The following is an 18352-nucleotide window of genomic DNA, read 5'->3' on the forward strand; positions in this document are numbered from 1 at the left end:
TTTCCCCTTTTTCTCCCCAAAGCCTCAGTAGATAGTTGTATGTCATAGTTGCACATCCTTCTAGTTGCTGTATGTGGGACGCTGCCTCAGCATGGCCGGACAAGCAGTGCGTCGGTGTGCTCACGGGATCCGAACTCGGGCCGCCAGTAGTGGAGCGCGCGCACTTAACCACTAAGCCACGGGGCCAGCCCCCCTATATTGCACATTCTTATTTTTACTCATAGTAAGTTAATTCTAGTAACACCACTAGTTTTGTTTTTCATATGCCAGTCTGTTTTTAGACCTCTGATCTTTACCTGAAATGTTTATTTTAAGCATGAAAGGGAGACTTCAGCGCTGCTTCTATCACGTGTCACTTAAACTGAATTGCACCAGTCACTCTTTTACTCAGATTTTTGTCTAATTATACCTGCTATTTATTTTCTAGTGTTATCCCAGTTGAATTACTCCTTGAATATTTACCAGTCTTTTCTTCTAAGATTCAATGATGTACCTTGAGTTTTTTAGAGATAGAAGGATTAGCAATGGAAGATAGGATTTTTTTCCAAAATGATTTTTTTTTTTTTTTAGTGGAGTTCATTAGCACAGCCTGGGTGCATTTACTGAGCCCGTTTCAAAGTTGAGTATTTCTACTTTTAAATATTTTGTCTTTTCATTCTTGGCTTTTGCCATTTTATCACCATTACTAAAACTGAGGAACTCATTTGAACCTCCTGAGGAGAGGAATTAAGTTTTATAACTGTTAAGTACCATCATTATTAAGCATTGAGGCCAAATAAGGAGATATTTCTGTCTCCTTCCCCATCATATAGATTCAAGGGCAGAGGAATTGTGTCTTGAAACCACTAAAACTATCCATTGTGTGTGGGTTGCTTTCTTTTGCAAATCAACTGATGCAAACACTTTCACATCTGGGATGCTGAGCTTTGTAAAGCCAAAAGTCTCCCAAACAGTAACTTCTAGTTTCTAGAGATGTGCTAGTTTCTACCCTGTTGAGGAGCGAGACTGTAAAGAAAAAAATGGCTTTTGACTCTTACATTTAGCATTAAGAAGTACCTAGAGATACAATGTTGAATTCTTTTTATTCTTTCAGTTTGTTATAGAGCATTGCAAACATACTCAAAATTAGATAGAATAGTGTAGTGAATCCCCGTGTACCTATGCCCCAACAGCCATGAGCCCACGGCCAATCCATATCCACTTCCTTACCTAGACAGCTACTTCGAACTTGGAATCAGAAAGTGCCTTTTTTTCAACTTTAACTTTCAACTTCAACTTTATTATTTTGAAGTCAATCCCAATCATCATCTCATTTCGTCTGTAAACGTTTGGTTATCTATCTCTTCAGATGCATATATATCTCTAAAAACGTTAACATAATCTCAAAAAAATTACTAATTCCTTAATGTCATTATGTAGAGTGAATCCTTTTTAAATAAACTAATAGTATTGTTCTTATCATCTTTATTCATCTAGCTTTAAAATGTACTTGCATTATGTTGTATATTCTAGCTTATATTAAAAGTATGTCTTTTAAGCACACATTTTTCCCTCTCTGATTCAGAACTTCCCAATCTGTATACTATAAACAGTGTTCTTGACCCTCAGGACAGCTAGGGCAGGGTGCTGCCCCAGTGGATCATACATGTACTACATTTTCTTTTTTCTTTTTTTTTTTTTAACTTTTATTTTATTTTATTTTCCTCCCAAAGCCCCAGTAGATAGTTGTATGTCATAGCTGCACATCCTTCTAGTTGCTGTATGTGGGACGCAGCCTCAGCATGGCCCGAGAAGCCGTGCGTCGTTGCGCACCCGGGATCCGAACCCGGGGCGCCAGCAGCTGAGCGCATGCACTTAACCGCTAAGCCACAGGGCCGGCCCTGTACTACATTTTCTGAATGTGCTGTAGCATGGAAAAAAATTGGCAAGTCCTGCTCTTAGGACCTCCTTTGTGTTTAAGACAGAGGAGTAGTCCTAGTCTTAACCCTCAAGTTCAGGAAAATGACAGTACTAACTGTCAAATGACAAAAATAATACAATTTAGTAACCAGTCTGATGTCCTTTATTCAAGAGAACAATCCATGGATTGGGGGAGTACAGTGCCTCACAAGCAGTGCAGCACTGTTTGCAAGGGATTTTGGGCAAGACTGAGTTTTACAGAGTGTTAGAAGAGGCAACACAGAAACATTGGCTAGGAGGTGGGGGATTTTCTTATAAGGCTAGTAGCCTAGCCTATTTTCTAGGGTCAGGTAAACTAGCTAAAGCTGGGTTAAAGGATTGTGATTGGTGATTGTTAGGTTTCCTTGGCAGTGAGACATTTCCTGGAAGTGCAGGCTGACTTAGGTTTAGGTCTGTAGCATGGGCTGGACCACTGGGTGGGCCTCTATTTTGTGGGTCCCAATATACGACTTACCTTTATCACAACTAAATAACTACCTTTCCTTAGAACTGCTAGAAACTATTTAGACTTATATTAGGTGTCTTCCCATACCTTTCATGAAGTGTATGTACACTTACTTAGATGTAGTATAACTCAGGAGTCTTCAGACTTTTTCACTCACATAATTCCTAAAAGAATTTTGACAAACAGTGTTCCCTTACATATTTTAAAGTTCATGTTTTAAAATATTTAAATAGAAGTTTAAACAGTTGTGAAGAATAATCTTTTTTGGTTGTAAATACTGACATTTTAAAGTACTTTAACTCTTTTTTGTGTGTTTGTGAGGAAGATCAGCCCTGAGCTAACATCCGATGCCAATCCTCCTCTTTGTTTTTTTGCTGAGGAAGATTGGCCCTCAGCTAACATCCGTGCCAATCTTCCTCTACTTTATATGGGACACTGCCACAGCGTGGCTTGACAAGCGGTGCATCGGTGCACGCCTGGGATCCAAACCTGCGAACCCCGGACCACTGAAGTAGAGCGCACGCACTTAACCGGTTGCGCCACCAGGCCGGCCCCATAGAGTACCTTAACTCTTAAATAAATCTAGTAAAATGTAAATACCATAGCAACTTCTTACCTGCCATCATTCATGTAAATAATTGGAACAAACCAACTTTATAATTTTATTGATTTATTTTTTTCCCCCAAAGCCCCAGTAGGTAGTTGTATGTCATAGCTGCACATCTTTCTAGTTGCTGTATGTGGGATGCGGCCTCAGCATGGCCGGAGAAGCAGTGCATCCGTGCGTGCCCGGGATCCGAACCCGGGCTGCCAGCAGCGGATCACGCGCACTTAACCGCTAAGCCACGGGGCCGGCCCGGCACAAACCAACTTTAAAAGATAATTAGGGAAATTCAGATTTGAACTGGGTATTAGATAATACAAAAAAGTTGATTTTGTAAAATATGATAATGGCATGACTATTTAAGAAAATGTCCATCAATTTTAGGAATGCATTCTAAAATATACTTAGTAATTGGTTTATAGACAGTTTGGCTTATACGTTTCTCAAGTTTCCATGAGAATTTAAAACAGCACCTTTCTAAAACCAATGGTCGAGTTTAATTAGCTACCTTGAAGTGAAATGGAGTGTAGGGAACAACTATCTTATAAAAGTTAGTCTGTGTCTTTCTTGATAGCTGGTCATCTCCTTTTATTTCTTCATTTTTTAAGAGATAAGGACTCTGCTCTCATATCACTCAAGATCAACAGCTGGAAACGCTCTTGTTGCAAGATCAATAATTAAGCTTCAGGAAAATACCTTGCTTTCTAAGGTCTCTCTAACCTAAAATACCCTTGTAAGTGCTATTCCATTCCAGACAGATGGATGAGGAAGAACGGTTAGAGTAGATTAGCATGGGGCAGTATTTAGAAAAAGACAAACGTATCTTTTGTTTGTACGTCTGTGCACACAAGGTGACATGTACAGCCATGATGGAAATGCTGATGAGCCAGAATGGGTAAAGACAGAGAGAGAACAATTTGTTGAGTTTCGAGATAAGAACCGTGATGGGAAGATGGACAAGGAAGAGACCAAAGACTGGATCCTCCCCTCAGACTACGATCATGCAGAGGCAGAAGCCAGGCACCTGGTCTATGAATCTGACCAAAACAAGGTAAGTTTGGCCAGGCCTAAACAATCTAGCAGTGATCAAACTGTTTCTAGGAGATTGCCTAAAAAGTTCCTATTAAGGTACATAGAACATTTAAGGTCTTAATTAGTCTAAATCTGCTATGGGTCTGAAGTTGGCGATTGAAAGCTTAAAGGGCAGCACTAGCTATCTGATCTCATTTTAGAAATCCCTTTGCCCAGTGTTCATAGCATTGGAGGAATTTAGGCTTTGGAAAAGAGCCTCTGTATGTAGCCTGTGCCCAGCATGCATCATCTTTTGGATCTTTGGATCCCCAGGAAATTTTCTTTGCTTTTTTTTTTTTTCCTTTGTTCTTTTACCTATTACAGGCTCATTTTACCTACTCAAAGCTAGTTATTTCCTTCTTAAATCAAATATCCTTTTTAAAATTAAGTCCTTTCTAGTAGGTTATATATCGGCTTTTCTCTGGATCCTGTTAAAATTGTCCTTAAAGAGTTATCTGAGGCATTCAGTTCATTAAAAGAGTGGTGTTATCACTAACCCCTGTCATCTTTTTCGGAGGTTGAATGCCCTGCGTAGAGTAACCTGAAAATCAGTCTAAAGGGGGGGGTGGTTTAGTATTCTGAACATTTCTTTTATCTAAGCTAATCTTCAGTTTCAAACACAGTTTCTTATCATCGAGCCTTTTTAAGGGTCAGTCTGTTTTGAGTTCTTGCTCAGTCACTTCAGTAGCCAGGTGCTATGTCCTGAGATATGTGAGAAAAGGAAACTCATGTAGTCATCCCTTGCGAGTCTGGCCTACATAATTTTTGAGATGAGTGTCTGAGCCTTCATTTGGAGTTGTGTCTGGAATCTGATTGGTGGCTAGGGCATAGTGGAGGTAAGGACTGTGCTTGATATTAGCAGATGTCATTGTTCCTGTTAGGCAGTGACCTCATTCACGTTGAAGTATTTTACCCAGTTCTTCTTGACTATCTCTTACCGATACCTAGGAGATGTCCCACATTTTGCTCAAAAGAGAACATTTTCTTCTCAAGAAACAAACCCATGTCTCTAGCTTTGAGTTATTGAACTATATTATTTCCATCCTTCCACTTTTAACTTGCTTAATAAGAAAAACATATTAATGGCTATTTTCTTCCCTCTGTGTGTATGGGTAGGGCGGGGGTGAGGGTTGAGTTCACATTTAATTTAGTGGGAATTAGAATCTCAAATCTTGACTAACCCGTATTCTGTAGCAGTGTTTCTAAATTCGGAATGGGAAATGTACTTTGCCTGAATTCTCTACTCTCTAATTTCAGGATGGCAAGCTTACCAAGGAGGAGATTGTTGACAAGTATGATTTATTTGTGGGCAGCCAGGCCACAGATTTTGGTGAGGCTTTAGTACGACATGATGAATTCTGAGCTGCAGATAGAGGAATCCACATTTCTTCAAAAGTAATTTATTTTTACAGCTTCTGGTTTCACATGAAATTGTTTGCGCTACTGAGACTGTTATTACAAACTTTTTAAGACATGATAAGGCGTAACGAAAACCATCCCGTCCCCATTCCTCCTCCTCTCTGAGGGACTGGAGGGAAATCGTGCTTCTGAGAAACAACTCTAATTAGTACACTTGTGTTTGTAGATTTACACTTTGTATTATGTATAACATGGTGTGTTTATTTTTGTATTTGTTCTCTGGTTGGGAGTATGATATGAAGGATCAAGATCTTCAACTCACACTTGTAGGCAAACTTCAGCCCTTCACTCTTTCTCAACCCTTACCATATAATTTTTGTAATTCCAACTTAACTAATTTTTTAAGCCTGAGATCAATAAGAAATGTTCAGGAGAGAGAAAAGGGAAAAAATATACCCCACAATTTAATTTAGAGAGAGAACATTTAATCTCACCTATTGAAAAGTATATTTCCTCAGTAGTAGGGGCCGTATATTCCATTCAGTTGCTACAGGTTCACCAACTGATCCTGGCATTATCTGGGCAAGGACAGATCCCTGTGCTGTAAGAAAACTTGGCTCAACTTGATTTCATTCATTCTTTTTTTTTCTTCCCCGTAGGACTAGCTGTTTGCTAATTTTGTTAAGCACAGCTGTGGTGGGAACAGTTAGGGCCAGTGTCTTGAAAATCAATCAAGTCATGAGTGTGATCTCTTTACAGAGCTATAAACAACTGGAAAACTAAAGGAAAAATATAAGTATTTTCAGGGCACACACTTTTTCTGGGTATGCATCTGTTGCAGTGCTCAAGACTGTCTTGCCTATTGAATCACTGTAAGTGCCCCATTTGGCTTCTATTTCCCCAGGTGTTCTGAGGAACTGATCTTGCTTTCACTGCAGTTAAAGTGTACTCCTTTCCAATCATGTCACTGAAAGTGCCTTTAACGAGAGAAATGATCACTGAATGAGGATTCTTTTAAGAAATCCTAAGATAAAGAGAAGATTATTTGGACCACCTTATATGACAACTTAGAACCTCCCAATGTAATGGGGATTTTTTTCTTCCCTTTCTCTTTCGGACAGTGGTTAGATAGCAGTATTAGTTAGGAGCTTGGTTGCAGTGTTCTTATCTTGTGGGCTGGTTTCCAAAAACCATGTGCTGCTGAATTTACCAGGGATCCTCATACCTCAGAATGCTAACCACTTACTAGCAGCTGGAGAGCTTGAGCTCAGACTCAAAGATGAGAGGGCATACAGAGAGGGCTCTTTGGTTTGAGGACCATTGCTCACCCTTCCTGCCTTTGACTCGTCATTCCCTATTCCCCCATGTCTCCCTCTCCCCACTGCCAAAAGAAAAGTTTATCATGGATCGACAGATTGGCAGTCTTTTTCAAAGAGAGGGCTGTAGAAAGAGCTGAAGAAACCATCCTCTGTTCCCAACTCACTTTACCCATATTTTACATAACACAAACTATCTTTTTTGGTCCCTTTCTTACAGGTAGACCTCTTTTGAGAAGAATTATTGTATTCCAAGTCTTTAGCCCTCAGGTTACTAAGATAAATATATGTATATCTAACCTGTATTATTTCATATATCTTTCTGGATAATACATTCAGGTGGTGCTGGGTGATTATTATAATCTGAACCTAGGTGAATCCTTTGGTCTTCCACGATCGTGTTGAGGTGGGCTGCTTGGCCTGGTAAAAAGCCACGTCACGTAACTTCATCCCAGCTTTTGCATTGACCTCTTCAGAGTGGATAAACTCTTTAAGTTTAACCCCCATATAGGAGAATGGAAATTCTCTGCCCTCCAGATTCCCCATTTTTATTGTTAAGAAGACCGGAGATAATTGATGATGCCACCAACCCTGGCTTAGTTAGAGAGGGCACATCATGAGCTGTGTGGCAGGAGAGCCTCACAGCTCACCAGGTGCAGAGAACCCAGGCCTTATGTGAAAGTCACGCACTTAGAAAGCAAGCCTTCATGTGCTGAGATGGCAACTTCTGGATACTGGGTGCTAAGCAGCAAGCATTGTACTCTAATCTGTAAGGATCCCCCTGGATTATCTTTTTGGTTTAAATCAAGCTTGAGGCTGGTGAACAGTACCTGCACACCCACATTGTGTGTTCTGTGAATGCTAGCTCTCGTGAATTTGGATACTGGTTATTTTTTATAGAGTGTAAACCAAGTTTTATATTCTGTAATGCAAACAGGTACCTATCTGTTTCTAAATAAAACTGTTTACATTCATTGTGGGTATGGATGTCCTTTATTCTTTTAAGAAATGGAACTCTTGGGGCTGGCCCGGTGGGGCAGTGGTTAAGTTCGTGCACTCCACTTTGGCAGCCTGGGGTTCTCATGTTTGGATCCTGGGCATGGACCTACATGCTGCTTATCAAGCCATGCTGTGGCAGGCATCCCACATGTAAAATAGCGGAAAATGGGCACGGATGTTAGTCCAGGGCCAGTCTTCCTCAGCGAAAAGAGGAGAATTGGCAACAGATGTTAGCTCAGGGCTAATCTTCCTCACCAAAAAAAAAAAAGAAAGAAATGGAACTCTTGCTTAGAATTATGGATGCTATAAAATGTCACAGAAAAGGAGCTCTCTTAGAAGGTTTACCATGCCCCCTTCCCAACCCAGAGAAGTTACTTAACTGCCTTCTCCCAAATTGGTTCCTTCTTCCTATTTCTGAAATCTCAAGCGTCCTTGCTACAGCTGTAACCCTTCTCTGCTTCCCTTGGGCCATCTGACTGGAGAGGAACCCAGCTGCTCATTACATAATTATCTGATACCGAACACAAGCCATTCCTGAATGTACACACAACATTTATCTTGATTTTTATTTCAAAAAGGCTCTTCTTTTTCAGGCGGCAGAGAGGGGTAGTATAAAGTGTAAGGTAAAACAGTTTTTTGAACCCTTTGCTATAGTTTGTAAACGGTATTAAGATGTACAAATTCATTTTGAGAACATGAAGGGAATTAAAGTATTAACTTTAGTAGCTTCACAGCCTAAGACAGATACATAGGTTTAGCCAAATAGCAGAGGAGAGGGAGAGGAAGCACCTGGAATAATTCACGCTTATGGACTTAGGGACATGGCTGTCCCTCCCAAAAGTATAGCGACTATTGGCAGAGATAGAAGTTCTGTCAAACTCATATTTGGGGCCTACTGAAGGTTTTATTTTTTTTTTCCTTTGTCTCTCCCATTTCTAAGGTGTGTTCTTAAGTTTGTCCTAATTCAGAATATATCATCTCAAAACAGATCCCCAGTAGGAAAAAAAATGTTACTAAAAAGGAAAAAAATTGTCATCCATACACTAAAAAATTAGCTGTTCTCCTTTATAGTCGCCTTGTGTGTAGAAATCAGTTCTCCAAGTGCTGTGAAGGGTTCCACTTAGGTGTACAAACTGATGATTGTTGCAGTGGCCTTTGGGGTGTTCTGAAGTCAACCCAGCTGGAACAGTAGCTTTGTAGGTAGAAAGGGAATAATAGGAAAATGGAAAATTGACCCCCCAAATTCCATCACTCTCCTTTCCATCTGTGTTCTGTGTTGTTAGTAGTTTGGTTTTTGACCAAGAAAGTAGAAATTTCCTTAAATATAAAATCCTGGTTGCTGCAAATAGGCCAATACAGCTCTTTAGTTGGGGCCAACTTGGCTAGAAGAGACAGTAGAAACTTCTGTTTTCTGGGAGGTGTCAGACTCATCTGTCATGGACTTCCCACACACCATCTCCATGATGCAAGCCCGGAACTGGAGGGAAAGGGCAGAATTGGAGATAGCCCCCTTGGCAGACGGTACAGAGGAAATAACATCGGGACATGTGGGAAAAAAGATCTCATTCTTTGTATCCCCAAAGCCTCAAACAATGCTTATACCCAGGATCTCCTCAGGTGGCTTTGAATAAATCTTCCCAATCCTGAGAGGTAGCTCGATTCCAGTCTAGGACTACCTGCTACTCCTGGGTCTACAATAATAGTCCCTACACATTCTGACTAACTCGGAGGCCTCACTGTTGGGAAACGTCACAAACCAGTGTGCCTAATAAGAGCACTGTCAAAAGCAGCCCCAGAGTAGGCCTGCCCACCCACCCCACTGTTACTAGAAGGTGCTCCCAATTGGGAAAGGACTGCCAATTCTGTTTCCATCCAGGAGGTTTCACACTAGTTTTGAATCCATCTCTGGGATCGAGGAAACAAAATAACTATTAATATTTCTCAAAGCAGGAACTCTCCTAGATTCATCTGAGTTTGCAGTTTTTATTAGCTGAGATTCAGGATTTGGGATAGGAGGCCACCTGGTACCTTCAGATGATAAGCTGTTTTAGAGACTTATGCATGTGTTGCAATTGCTGTGCTTCACATATGCTCCTTCTGGCTAGAAGTTGGAAGGGAAAGGAATAAGAACTCGTGAAATGGACTAGAAATTTAGGGGAACTATTGATCTGTCGGTTTTTTTTTTTTAAAACTGTATTTTATTTCTTGAGCATTTTTTTTTTTTTTTTTTTTTTTTTTTTTTTTGTGAGGAGGTCAGCCCTGTGCTAACATCCGCCAATCCTCCTCTTTTTTTTTTTTTGCTGAGGAAGATGGCCCTGGGCTAACATCTGTGCCCATCTTCCTCCACTTTATATGGGACGCCGCCACAGCATGGCTTGCCAAGCAGTGCGTCGGTGCGCGCCCGGGATCCGAACCAGCGAACCCCGGGCCGCCGCAGCGGAGCGCGCGCACTTAACCGCTTGCGCCACCGGGCCGGCCCCGATCTGTCGGTTTTTTAACAAAGTGGAACACTTCACTTCTCATCCTGCCCTTGGGAGCAACTTGATTTTTATGGTTCAAGTTCCATCTTCCCTGGGTTCCATTATCTTGTCTTGATGATTACACCTTCCTTCCTGTGCTTACCAAGGGCTTCCCAGCCTACTAAGGGTTTCTATGGTTTTCATTGTTCACCCCTAGGAACCCTTTCAGTAGAGTCCAAGGTTAAAAGTCAACTTTTCAAAAGTCACCAAGACCTGGTGAGAAGAACCAGGTCTTATGGACTAGGGTCTCAGGAGTGTAAATAGAGAGCTTTACCTGCTTATTCATGAAGCAGTAGATGATGGGATTGTAGACACAAGAACTCTTGGAGAAGAAGGCAGGAATGGTGACAAACCGTAAGTCCAGCCCGTGGTTATGGTTGTTGACCATGTACATGGCCAGAGCAGCATAGGGCACATAACAGAGACAAAAGGATCCCACCATCACTACCACCATGCGGCTCACCTCCCGCTCAGCCTTCTGGGTTGTAGCTGACTCCTGCTGCTGGGCTGCGACCTGGGCAGAGCACAGAGAGAACATCAAGCCCTCCCTAGCCTTCAACTCGCAGAGCTCTGGACGCTTTTCTACCAGGGAGCATCTGCTCCAGTTGCCTCCCTTCTGTCCCAGCTTCTGGTCTAGTCCCTTGGCTCTCCTTCCTTGAGAAAGGCAGGATGGAGATGGCTCTCCCGTCTCTAACACTGGAAAGGATCACATGCATCTCTTGACACTTATATTTGAGCAGGGATTACTCCACCTTATTCTTCATTACATTTCATCATTCTCTCTGCCCCTACTTCCTTCACTGCTTTTAGATATCCCGTCTGTGTGGCTATCGACACTTCCAGATGTCATGTTCTAGAACACTCACCTACTCTTACCTCTCCCTTGGAGCCTGCTGACCCCCTCCTCCCTGACCCTCACAAAAGCCACTCACAGCTCTGAGGGCCCCCAGCAGCTGAGAGTAGGAGAAGCAGATGAGGGAGAGAGGCACAATGAAGCAGAAGATGAAGAGGAACCAGCTATAGTACTCGCTGCGATATTTGGTGCCCACGGTGTACCAGTCGGGGCCACAGGAACACTGTAGGCCCTCAGAGACGAACCTGTAAGGGACCAATCACTTGCCCTTACCCACCAGACAAGCACTTGCTGACCGCAGGGCTCACCACAAGAATTAGTGGAGTGGGAGCTGAGATTCCCAGATTGTGTTCTCCACTTAGAACCCAGAGGATGCCCAACGAGTGTGGTCAGAGATTTTCTGTCCTCACCAGCAGAGGTTATAGCAGTTCCAACTGCAGAGTAAACTTCAGCACTTGTCTCCCAAAGCCCTTTCCCTTACCTACTCCACCAGTTCTTTAAAAAGTAGAGGTCAAAGACTAAAAGGTTATACCCAACTCTTTCCACCCACACCAACCTGAGCTAGCTAAGTCAGCACCACTGCCCTGCGCTCTCACCGGCTCCAGCCAAAGAAGGGTGGGATGGAGACGCCAATACCAATGATCCAGGTGGCCAGGACCACCATCAGTGCATGCTTGGAGCTGAAGCGGAAGTTGCCGAAGGGCTTACAGATGACAATGTAGCGCTCAAAAGCCAGGAAGGCCAGTGACCAGCCTGTTACCAGACCTGTGGAGAAACATGAGGGTAATGGGGTAGACAGCCCCGCCCAGCCTGGCAGGTGGAATAGACTACAGACAGGGTGGAGCAAGCACGGGAGACAGGGTAGGACTGATGGTTGGAGTAGAGTTTGGGACTCAGTTGGTCAAACTCTAGGCTGGGCTACTTTGTACCCCAGTATTCAAAAGAGCACCAAACTCCTCTCCCCCAAACTCCTCTTTAGCAACCTACTCTAACCCAACAGCCTGGTCCCTGGTTCCAATCCTGGAGCAGTATCCTTTGCCTCCCTGCCAGCCCGCTTCCCCTGCAGTACCTGCTACAGAGCCCAGGCAGCCCTCCAAAGCACAAACATGGCGGCCAAAGATGAAGTATCCATGACAGCTGGCAATGAAGACGGGGAGGACAGAGAAGATGCAGACAAGGAAGCCCCCAAGGGACACATTGACCAGAATATAGTTGAGTGGCTGCCGCAACTTTTTGTAGCGCAATGTGGCCACAAGTACCACGGCATTCAGTGGCATCCCTACAATGAAGACAATGCCCATGAAGGCTGCCTGGAGTTGGAAGGCCCAGACAGGTGCGATGTGGTACTGAGGCCCATCCCACGGCCCCACCGAGGAGATGTTCTTGAACAGATATAACTCCTCCTCCTCTGACATTTTGCTCATAGGATGTCCCCCACCCCCTCTGATTCCTCTTATAGATTATCCTCCCACCACCACTTCTCCCCTACCCAGCCAAAGAACCCCTCCTCCAAAGCCACTTTTGGACTCTCCGAGTGATCAGTACTGATCCTAAGCCTCCTAAGGACAAAGTTCGGGATTAGCGATCCCCAATCTCCCACCTAAACCTCCTTTTGTGGCCCCAAAGCCGATTGTGTGTTCTTCAGAGGATAAAAGATTGGGCTCAAAGATTCTGGAAGGACAATGCTGGGTGCTGGAATGAACAGGAGTTGGCTCACTGGGTCCTGTGAGCTGCTGACCCGTATTCAATAAAGATGCTTCCAGCACTTTTTTTTTTTTTTGTCTTTTGAATGGAGCTATCGAGGGCACCCATGTCCATTTGGCTTCCGGCACCACTACATTCCTATAGGTTTCTACACCCCATCTTCCCCTTTATGGAAGGTGCCCTCTAAGTCACCGTCTCCAGAGACCTTGGGCTCTCAGCCAGCGTGGGAATCAGCCTCAGGCTGCAGGAAGGGGCAGAGAATGGGGGGGTGCCCTGGAAGCACCTTAGTAAACAGCCTTCATGGAACAGTGCAGTGGCAATGTGACAATGCCTAGAGGTGTAAGGCACAGCAGGCTGCCTCTTTTCTTCGTGTTGAGTCTCCTCAGAAAGCGTACCTTTCCTACTCAGACCTCCTCCAGCCAGGTTGAGGTTGGTTTGCTCACATCATGTCCCTCTCATGTTCATGCCTGTCCCTGTCCTTAGTTCAGCGGTGCCCAAACTGCCAGTCTTCCTCCTGTCTGCTCATCCAAGCCCCGCCCAGCCTTCGCAGCCTAACTCTCAAAGACCTCTTCTGTGAAGCCCACCTCAGTGATGGTCAGCTCTGCTTTAAGCTCCACCTGCACTTACAGTCAACACTACACTTCAGCCCTTATGGATGTGTCTTCTTCCCCACCTCAGTAGACCATCAATATATAGATAAAAGTGACGTTGTTTAAATATAGATAAAAGTGAAAGGATGGCCCAGTAATAATGGCAGAGTAGTTTGTATCAAATGAATCCCCCATAGGTAAAAATTATAAACTCTGGACAAAATTTGAAAAACAACTACTTGAAAGCACTGTACCCCAAATCAGGCAGAAACTGAAAGGACTAAACCTTGAGTGAAAAGAACCATCTACATTTAAATGGATTTTTTCCTGAGGGCACTCCCCAGTCTAAATGGCAAGGGGCAGCTGGAACTCAGGCAGAAAGCCCAGCTTTTATTGGCTTGAAGAGTCAGGGGACAGGGTCTGGGGCTCCAGAGCAGCTGAAAATTGAAAGTGGGTTTCCTGGAATGAAGGAGGCCACAGAAGGGGAAGCCTTCAAGTCTATGTATAAACTCCCCTCAAATCCTAGGCTGACTGCTGAGCTATGCATGGAGGAATCTCCAAGGAGCACAGCAAAGGTGGGAGCTGAAAGTCTGAAAGCTGAGCAGAGATTTTGGCTGCTACCCACTGCAGCAGAGAAAGCATTTGAGTTTGATTCCCACCAAGTTAGAGGAGCTGGGCAAACACTTCAGGCTTTCCATTTAAAACTCCCAAAGGCCACACCTTAGGACTAAAATCTATGTCCCTTGAATCCTGAGCTAGAGAGGCTCGATGGAGACTTGTCAGCCATTTCTGAAAGGCTGACCTTTTCATGCACATGTGCATACACACACACACAGACACACACATTCCATACAGACACTCACCCACGGGTAGGATTCCTGGCGAGATCCAGCTAAGGGTCCAGGAATTGCAAGGCCGCTTGGTTTCCACTAGGTTGCCTGAGTCAGCGCATCCCTTGTCCTGGGCAGGCCTTTAGGACCAGGGCCAGAGGCCACCCCTGAAGGCAGTGTGTAAGGTGCCTATCCCTGGGCAGGGAGTGTGGCTTGTGTTAGCCGGGGCTGAGTGGAATGAGTCAGCCTCAGCTGTCTGTAGGGTTCTGCCAAGGTGCCTACCTCTACAAATGGTTCTGACAGGAGCCTGCAAGGGCAGCCCCTGGGCTTAGATTGCCAACCCAACAGATGTGGGTAAAAGACACCCCAGGCCCTCTTACTCCCACTACCCAGGCCAGGTGGCTACATCTTTGGCCTCTTCCAGTACTGTCCTGACACATTCCCAGACAGTCCCCACCCACCCTACTCCACCCCACATCAGAGGGAGGGGCAATGGGCCCAAGCTAGGGCCAACCCAGCCCCAGCTAAGAGGGGGCAGATGCCCCCTGGGGGGCTCAAGCCAAAAAGAGACTTACCCAAGCATAGAGTCTCATTGGTACCTAAGCAAAGGACAAAAAATTTCCAGAGTCATTGAAGCCATAGAGTAGGGGGAGGGGAGAATTTGAGGGGGGAGCATTTGGTAAAGGAGGAGGGTAATGATACAAAAACAGAAGACATTTTAAGTACACTTAATATTTATATATAGTGCCCTTTTCAGGTTTAAAGTCACTTCATTAATTTAGGAACATGATAATACACTAAGGCTTTACAGAAGATCATGTTAGGTATATTTAGATCAGGATTTCTCAACCTCAGCACTATTGACATATTGGATCAGACAATTCTTTGTTGGGGGCTGTCTTGTGCATTATAAGATGTTTAACAGCATCTCTGGCTTCTACCAGCCAGATGCCAACAGCACCACCACTACCCTAGTCACAATAACCAAAAATGTCTCCAGATACAAATGTCTCCTGAGAGGAAAATCGCCCCCTGCTTCCCTCCCCTCTGGTTGAGAACCATTGATTTAGATTTAGACTTATAAACTCCCAGAACTGAATGGAAAACAGTAAAGAGAAAATTTGTTTTTTCCAATTGTTCTAAGTGACCAGAAAAAAGGAAAGTCCTAGAAAAAGAGGATATTTTCTGAATAGTTCCAGAGTTTATTTTTTCCTATTCTCTTCCATAGTGCGTTCATTTATACTCCCACCTCTTCCAGAAATAGTTTAAGGGAGGCTTGCAGGAATATATGGAACACAAGAAATCAGGAATCAAATGTAGGAGCAAAAGAAGAAAGAGAAACAGCAGAGGGGAGTTCAACAGACAGGAATGAAATTGAAATATGACCACCCCGTGAGCTTGCAACTGATGGACCACACATTCGTGCCTTCCAGCAACTACTCATTTACATAATTCAGTGTCCAGAAAGTAAACAAAAGCCAACTGTTCTTGGCATTATGACAGACAATAATGCCTCCCCAGGGACTTCACAAAGGAGACATTAGTGTGATATTATAAACAATGTCCTCAACAACATTCCTGAGTAGACACAACCACCAGTTTCACAGGATTGAGTCTACTACTGAGTATTACCCTCATGTGGACTTGACATAAAGCACAGTTTAGAACTGGACGTAAACCAGAATCGTTAGGATGGGGGCCACTACCAGCTCTGCTGGGCTGCTCAATCCAGAGGACACTTCAGCTCTCTGGAGGCTGGAAATGCATTTCTCTCTATCCTCTGCAATCGTTGCTTCTCTCTGCTTAGTTTTTTTATAATTTAACTTCCGTTTTTGAGTGGATTATATATATGCCCAGGGCTCACATACAAAAAATTCAAAAAGTACAAATGAATATACAGTGAAAAATAAGTTTCCCAGCCAGCCACCCAGTTCCCCTTTCCAGAGTCAACCAGTGTTTGCTTGTTGCTGTGTTTTTGATGTAGGAGGTGACAGTGAGCTTGAGATGATGTGTTGTGACAATGTTGTCTGTTAAATACTGACCGTAAGGCTCTCCAGACAAGCGATGAGATAAGAAAAAGGTCAACATGTTCTTGTGAAAAGAAGGAGTCATCTGAGGATTTGCCTGACTAAAACCATCCTCATGCCTGGGAAGAAATGGAGGAAGGTCCCAGAGGTAGAGCCACAATTCTCCCCAGAGAATTCCATCTGTGGCTTTTTAAACACAGACAAATGAGTCATTGAGGGCCTAAAGTCCTACTGCCTGGAGCAAGGCCACAGTAATTTTACCCTGGAAAAAAATGCTTAGTAGGTGCCAATGGATTTCCACCATGGCAGCACTCCTGCCCCGGGACCCCACCATCCTGGAGGCATTTGGAATTGTGTGGGGCAGTTATATGGCTGCCACAACAGGGGAGGAGGGATTACTGGTATTTAGTGGGCAAGACACTGCTCCAGACAGGCCACACAAAGAAGGATGATGCTGCCTCAGATTCCAACAGGACCCCCAGAGAGAAGCACTGGGTGGGGCCCACCCGCTGTCTCAGTTCTGAAACATTCTCAGCGAAGTCCCTCTTGAGCCCTAGCGTGGAGCAACCTCACTCCCCGGCACACCCACCAAGAGGAACAATTTAGGGAATGTGTGCTGAGGTAATGCAATGACGCGCCGAATGTGCTTTTATTTATAAGCCACTTTAAAGCTGGGGAACAGCTACCCAAAAAAGTCTCTTTGGTTTTAGACTAGATGAGCTGTTGCCTTTCTCTCTGGCCATGATTAGTTAGCAGAGCCAGCTGTCTGGCCCACACACTCCTAGATGGAGATAATAAAACTTCATCCCCTGGGTACAAAGGAATGCTGGCCAATCCATTCTGTAAAGTGAGGGCCATTCTTCCTTCCTGTCCAAGAGAGGGATGGTTCATTAGGAAACCTGCTTACAAGGATGGAGGGTGGGAGGGTTTCTGCAAGCTTGTGTTTCTACTTGCAGCCAACTGATGAGGATTCACCTGAATATCTGTTGCCACAGTGATGTTTTGTGCACGCTCCTGACTTTCTTTCACTCATTCATTCATTCATTCACTCCACAGACATTTGCTAAGCGATGTCTACAACAACAGTTATGCTGTGAGGATGAAATGAGATTAATCTGGTAAAGTGCTTACACAAGGCCCAGCGCATAGAAATGCTTGGGAATCTTTTGCATTGTCAGCAGGATTGCCAAGTGCTGGACACAGGGCAGGACCCAAATAAGACAGGCTTCTGGTGCCACTGTCTTATTTGGGCTCCCAGCCTTACAGAGGGCAGTCCCCCTGTAAGCAAGCAAGGGTCCCCAGGGTGATGGATGTGGTGCAGTGGAAGCACAAAAGGGAGTCTGGCCGAGCCCACAGGGGTCTCCAACAAAGTCCCAGTTTCTGAGGCTCAACCTCCCCTCTCATGCTCATTTGGGAAATTCCAGCCCCAAGGACCTCCACCCAGGCCACCCTCAGCCTGTCGGCAGTTTTGTCCCAGCAGCTCCCTGGGCAGGACAGCAGGGCTGGCTGGGGTGAGCAAGGGAGTATGGGTATGTACAGGATGTATTCCCATCTCTGCTTTTCTAGAAAGTCTAAGTAGCAGTGTGCACTGCATTTAAAACAGGCTTTGGGTTCAGATAAATGTGCCTCTTATAAGCTGAATTGAGGCAAATTTCTTTTTCTTACAATGATAACAGCTATCTCACAAGGTTATTATGAGGTCCAATAAGATCTGTAAAGCACAGAACACATGCCCAGCCCATAGGAAGCATTCAGTGGCAGCTTTCCTATTGTGTATTTTCCCCTTCCCTCATGTTGCCATCATAATAACCTCTTTCCTTTGTACGGCACTTTACAGTTTGCAGAGTGCTTTCTCGTACATTGTCTCACCTGATCTTCAAATTACACTATAAGGCAGACAGGACAGGTGTTACTCCCCCAACTGACAGATGAAGAAACTGAGTAATTTAGCAAATGTTGACTAGTCAAGGGTGATCTGGGACAGCCTTCTGGGTCCTCACCTAGGAGGCTGATGGGCTTGAAGGACTTTTTTCTAGTGGTCTGAGCATGAGGTAAGAAAGAAGAGTGGTTCTTCAC

The 18352-nt window shown here is 44.2% G+C and overlaps 2 protein-coding genes across 3 annotated transcripts in view; one reads left to right on the forward strand and one right to left on the reverse strand.

The window, feature by feature from the left end:
* Positions 1 to 7728, forward strand: part of CALU (calumenin) — a 29766-nt gene extending 22038 nt beyond the window's left edge. For both annotated transcript variants that reach the window (XM_058529485.1, XM_058529477.1), the window contains exons 6-7: positions 3860 to 4059; positions 5337 to 7728. In XM_058529485.1, the coding sequence (XP_058385468.1) occupies positions 3860 to 4059; positions 5337 to 5441 (305 nt within the window). In that variant the 3' untranslated portion in view covers positions 5442 to 7728. The remainder of the gene's footprint in view (positions 1 to 3859; positions 4060 to 5336) is intronic.
* Positions 7729 to 8994: 1266 nt separating this feature from the next.
* OPN1SW (opsin 1, short wave sensitive) lies at positions 8995 to 12540 on the reverse strand. The gene is made up of 5 exons (XM_058534688.1): positions 12195 to 12540; positions 11722 to 11890; positions 11205 to 11370; positions 10547 to 10786; positions 8995 to 9230 (listed from the first exon to the last, which is right to left on the reverse strand). Exons 1-5 carry the CDS (start codon positions 12538 to 12540, stop codon positions 9117 to 9119), a joined length of 1035 nt encoding a protein of 344 aa, XP_058390671.1. The 3' UTR covers positions 8995 to 9116.
* Between the last annotated feature and the right edge of the window lie 5812 nt (positions 12541 to 18352).

This window comes from Diceros bicornis, chromosome 3 (assembly GCF_020826845.1).
Source record: "Diceros bicornis minor isolate mBicDic1 chromosome 3, mDicBic1.mat.cur, whole genome shotgun sequence".
NCBI classification, from domain to species: Eukaryota; Metazoa; Chordata; class Mammalia; order Perissodactyla; family Rhinocerotidae; genus Diceros; species Diceros bicornis.

Excerpts from the sequence above, each read along its gene's own strand:
- OPN1SW (XM_058534688.1), bottom strand. The coding sequence starts at position 12,540 with ATGTCAGAGGAGGAGGAGTTATATCTGTTCAAGAACATCTCCTCGGTG. Across the intron at positions 11,371-11,721 it reads CCCTTCTTTGGCTGGAGCCG|GTTCGTCTCTGAGGGCCTAC; the intron begins GTGAGAGCGCAG and ends GGTCCCTTACAG. Across the intron at positions 9,231-10,546 it reads ACTGCTTCATGAATAAGCAG|TTCCGGGCTTGCATCATGGA; the intron begins GTAAAGCTCTCT and ends CTTTCCCTCCAG.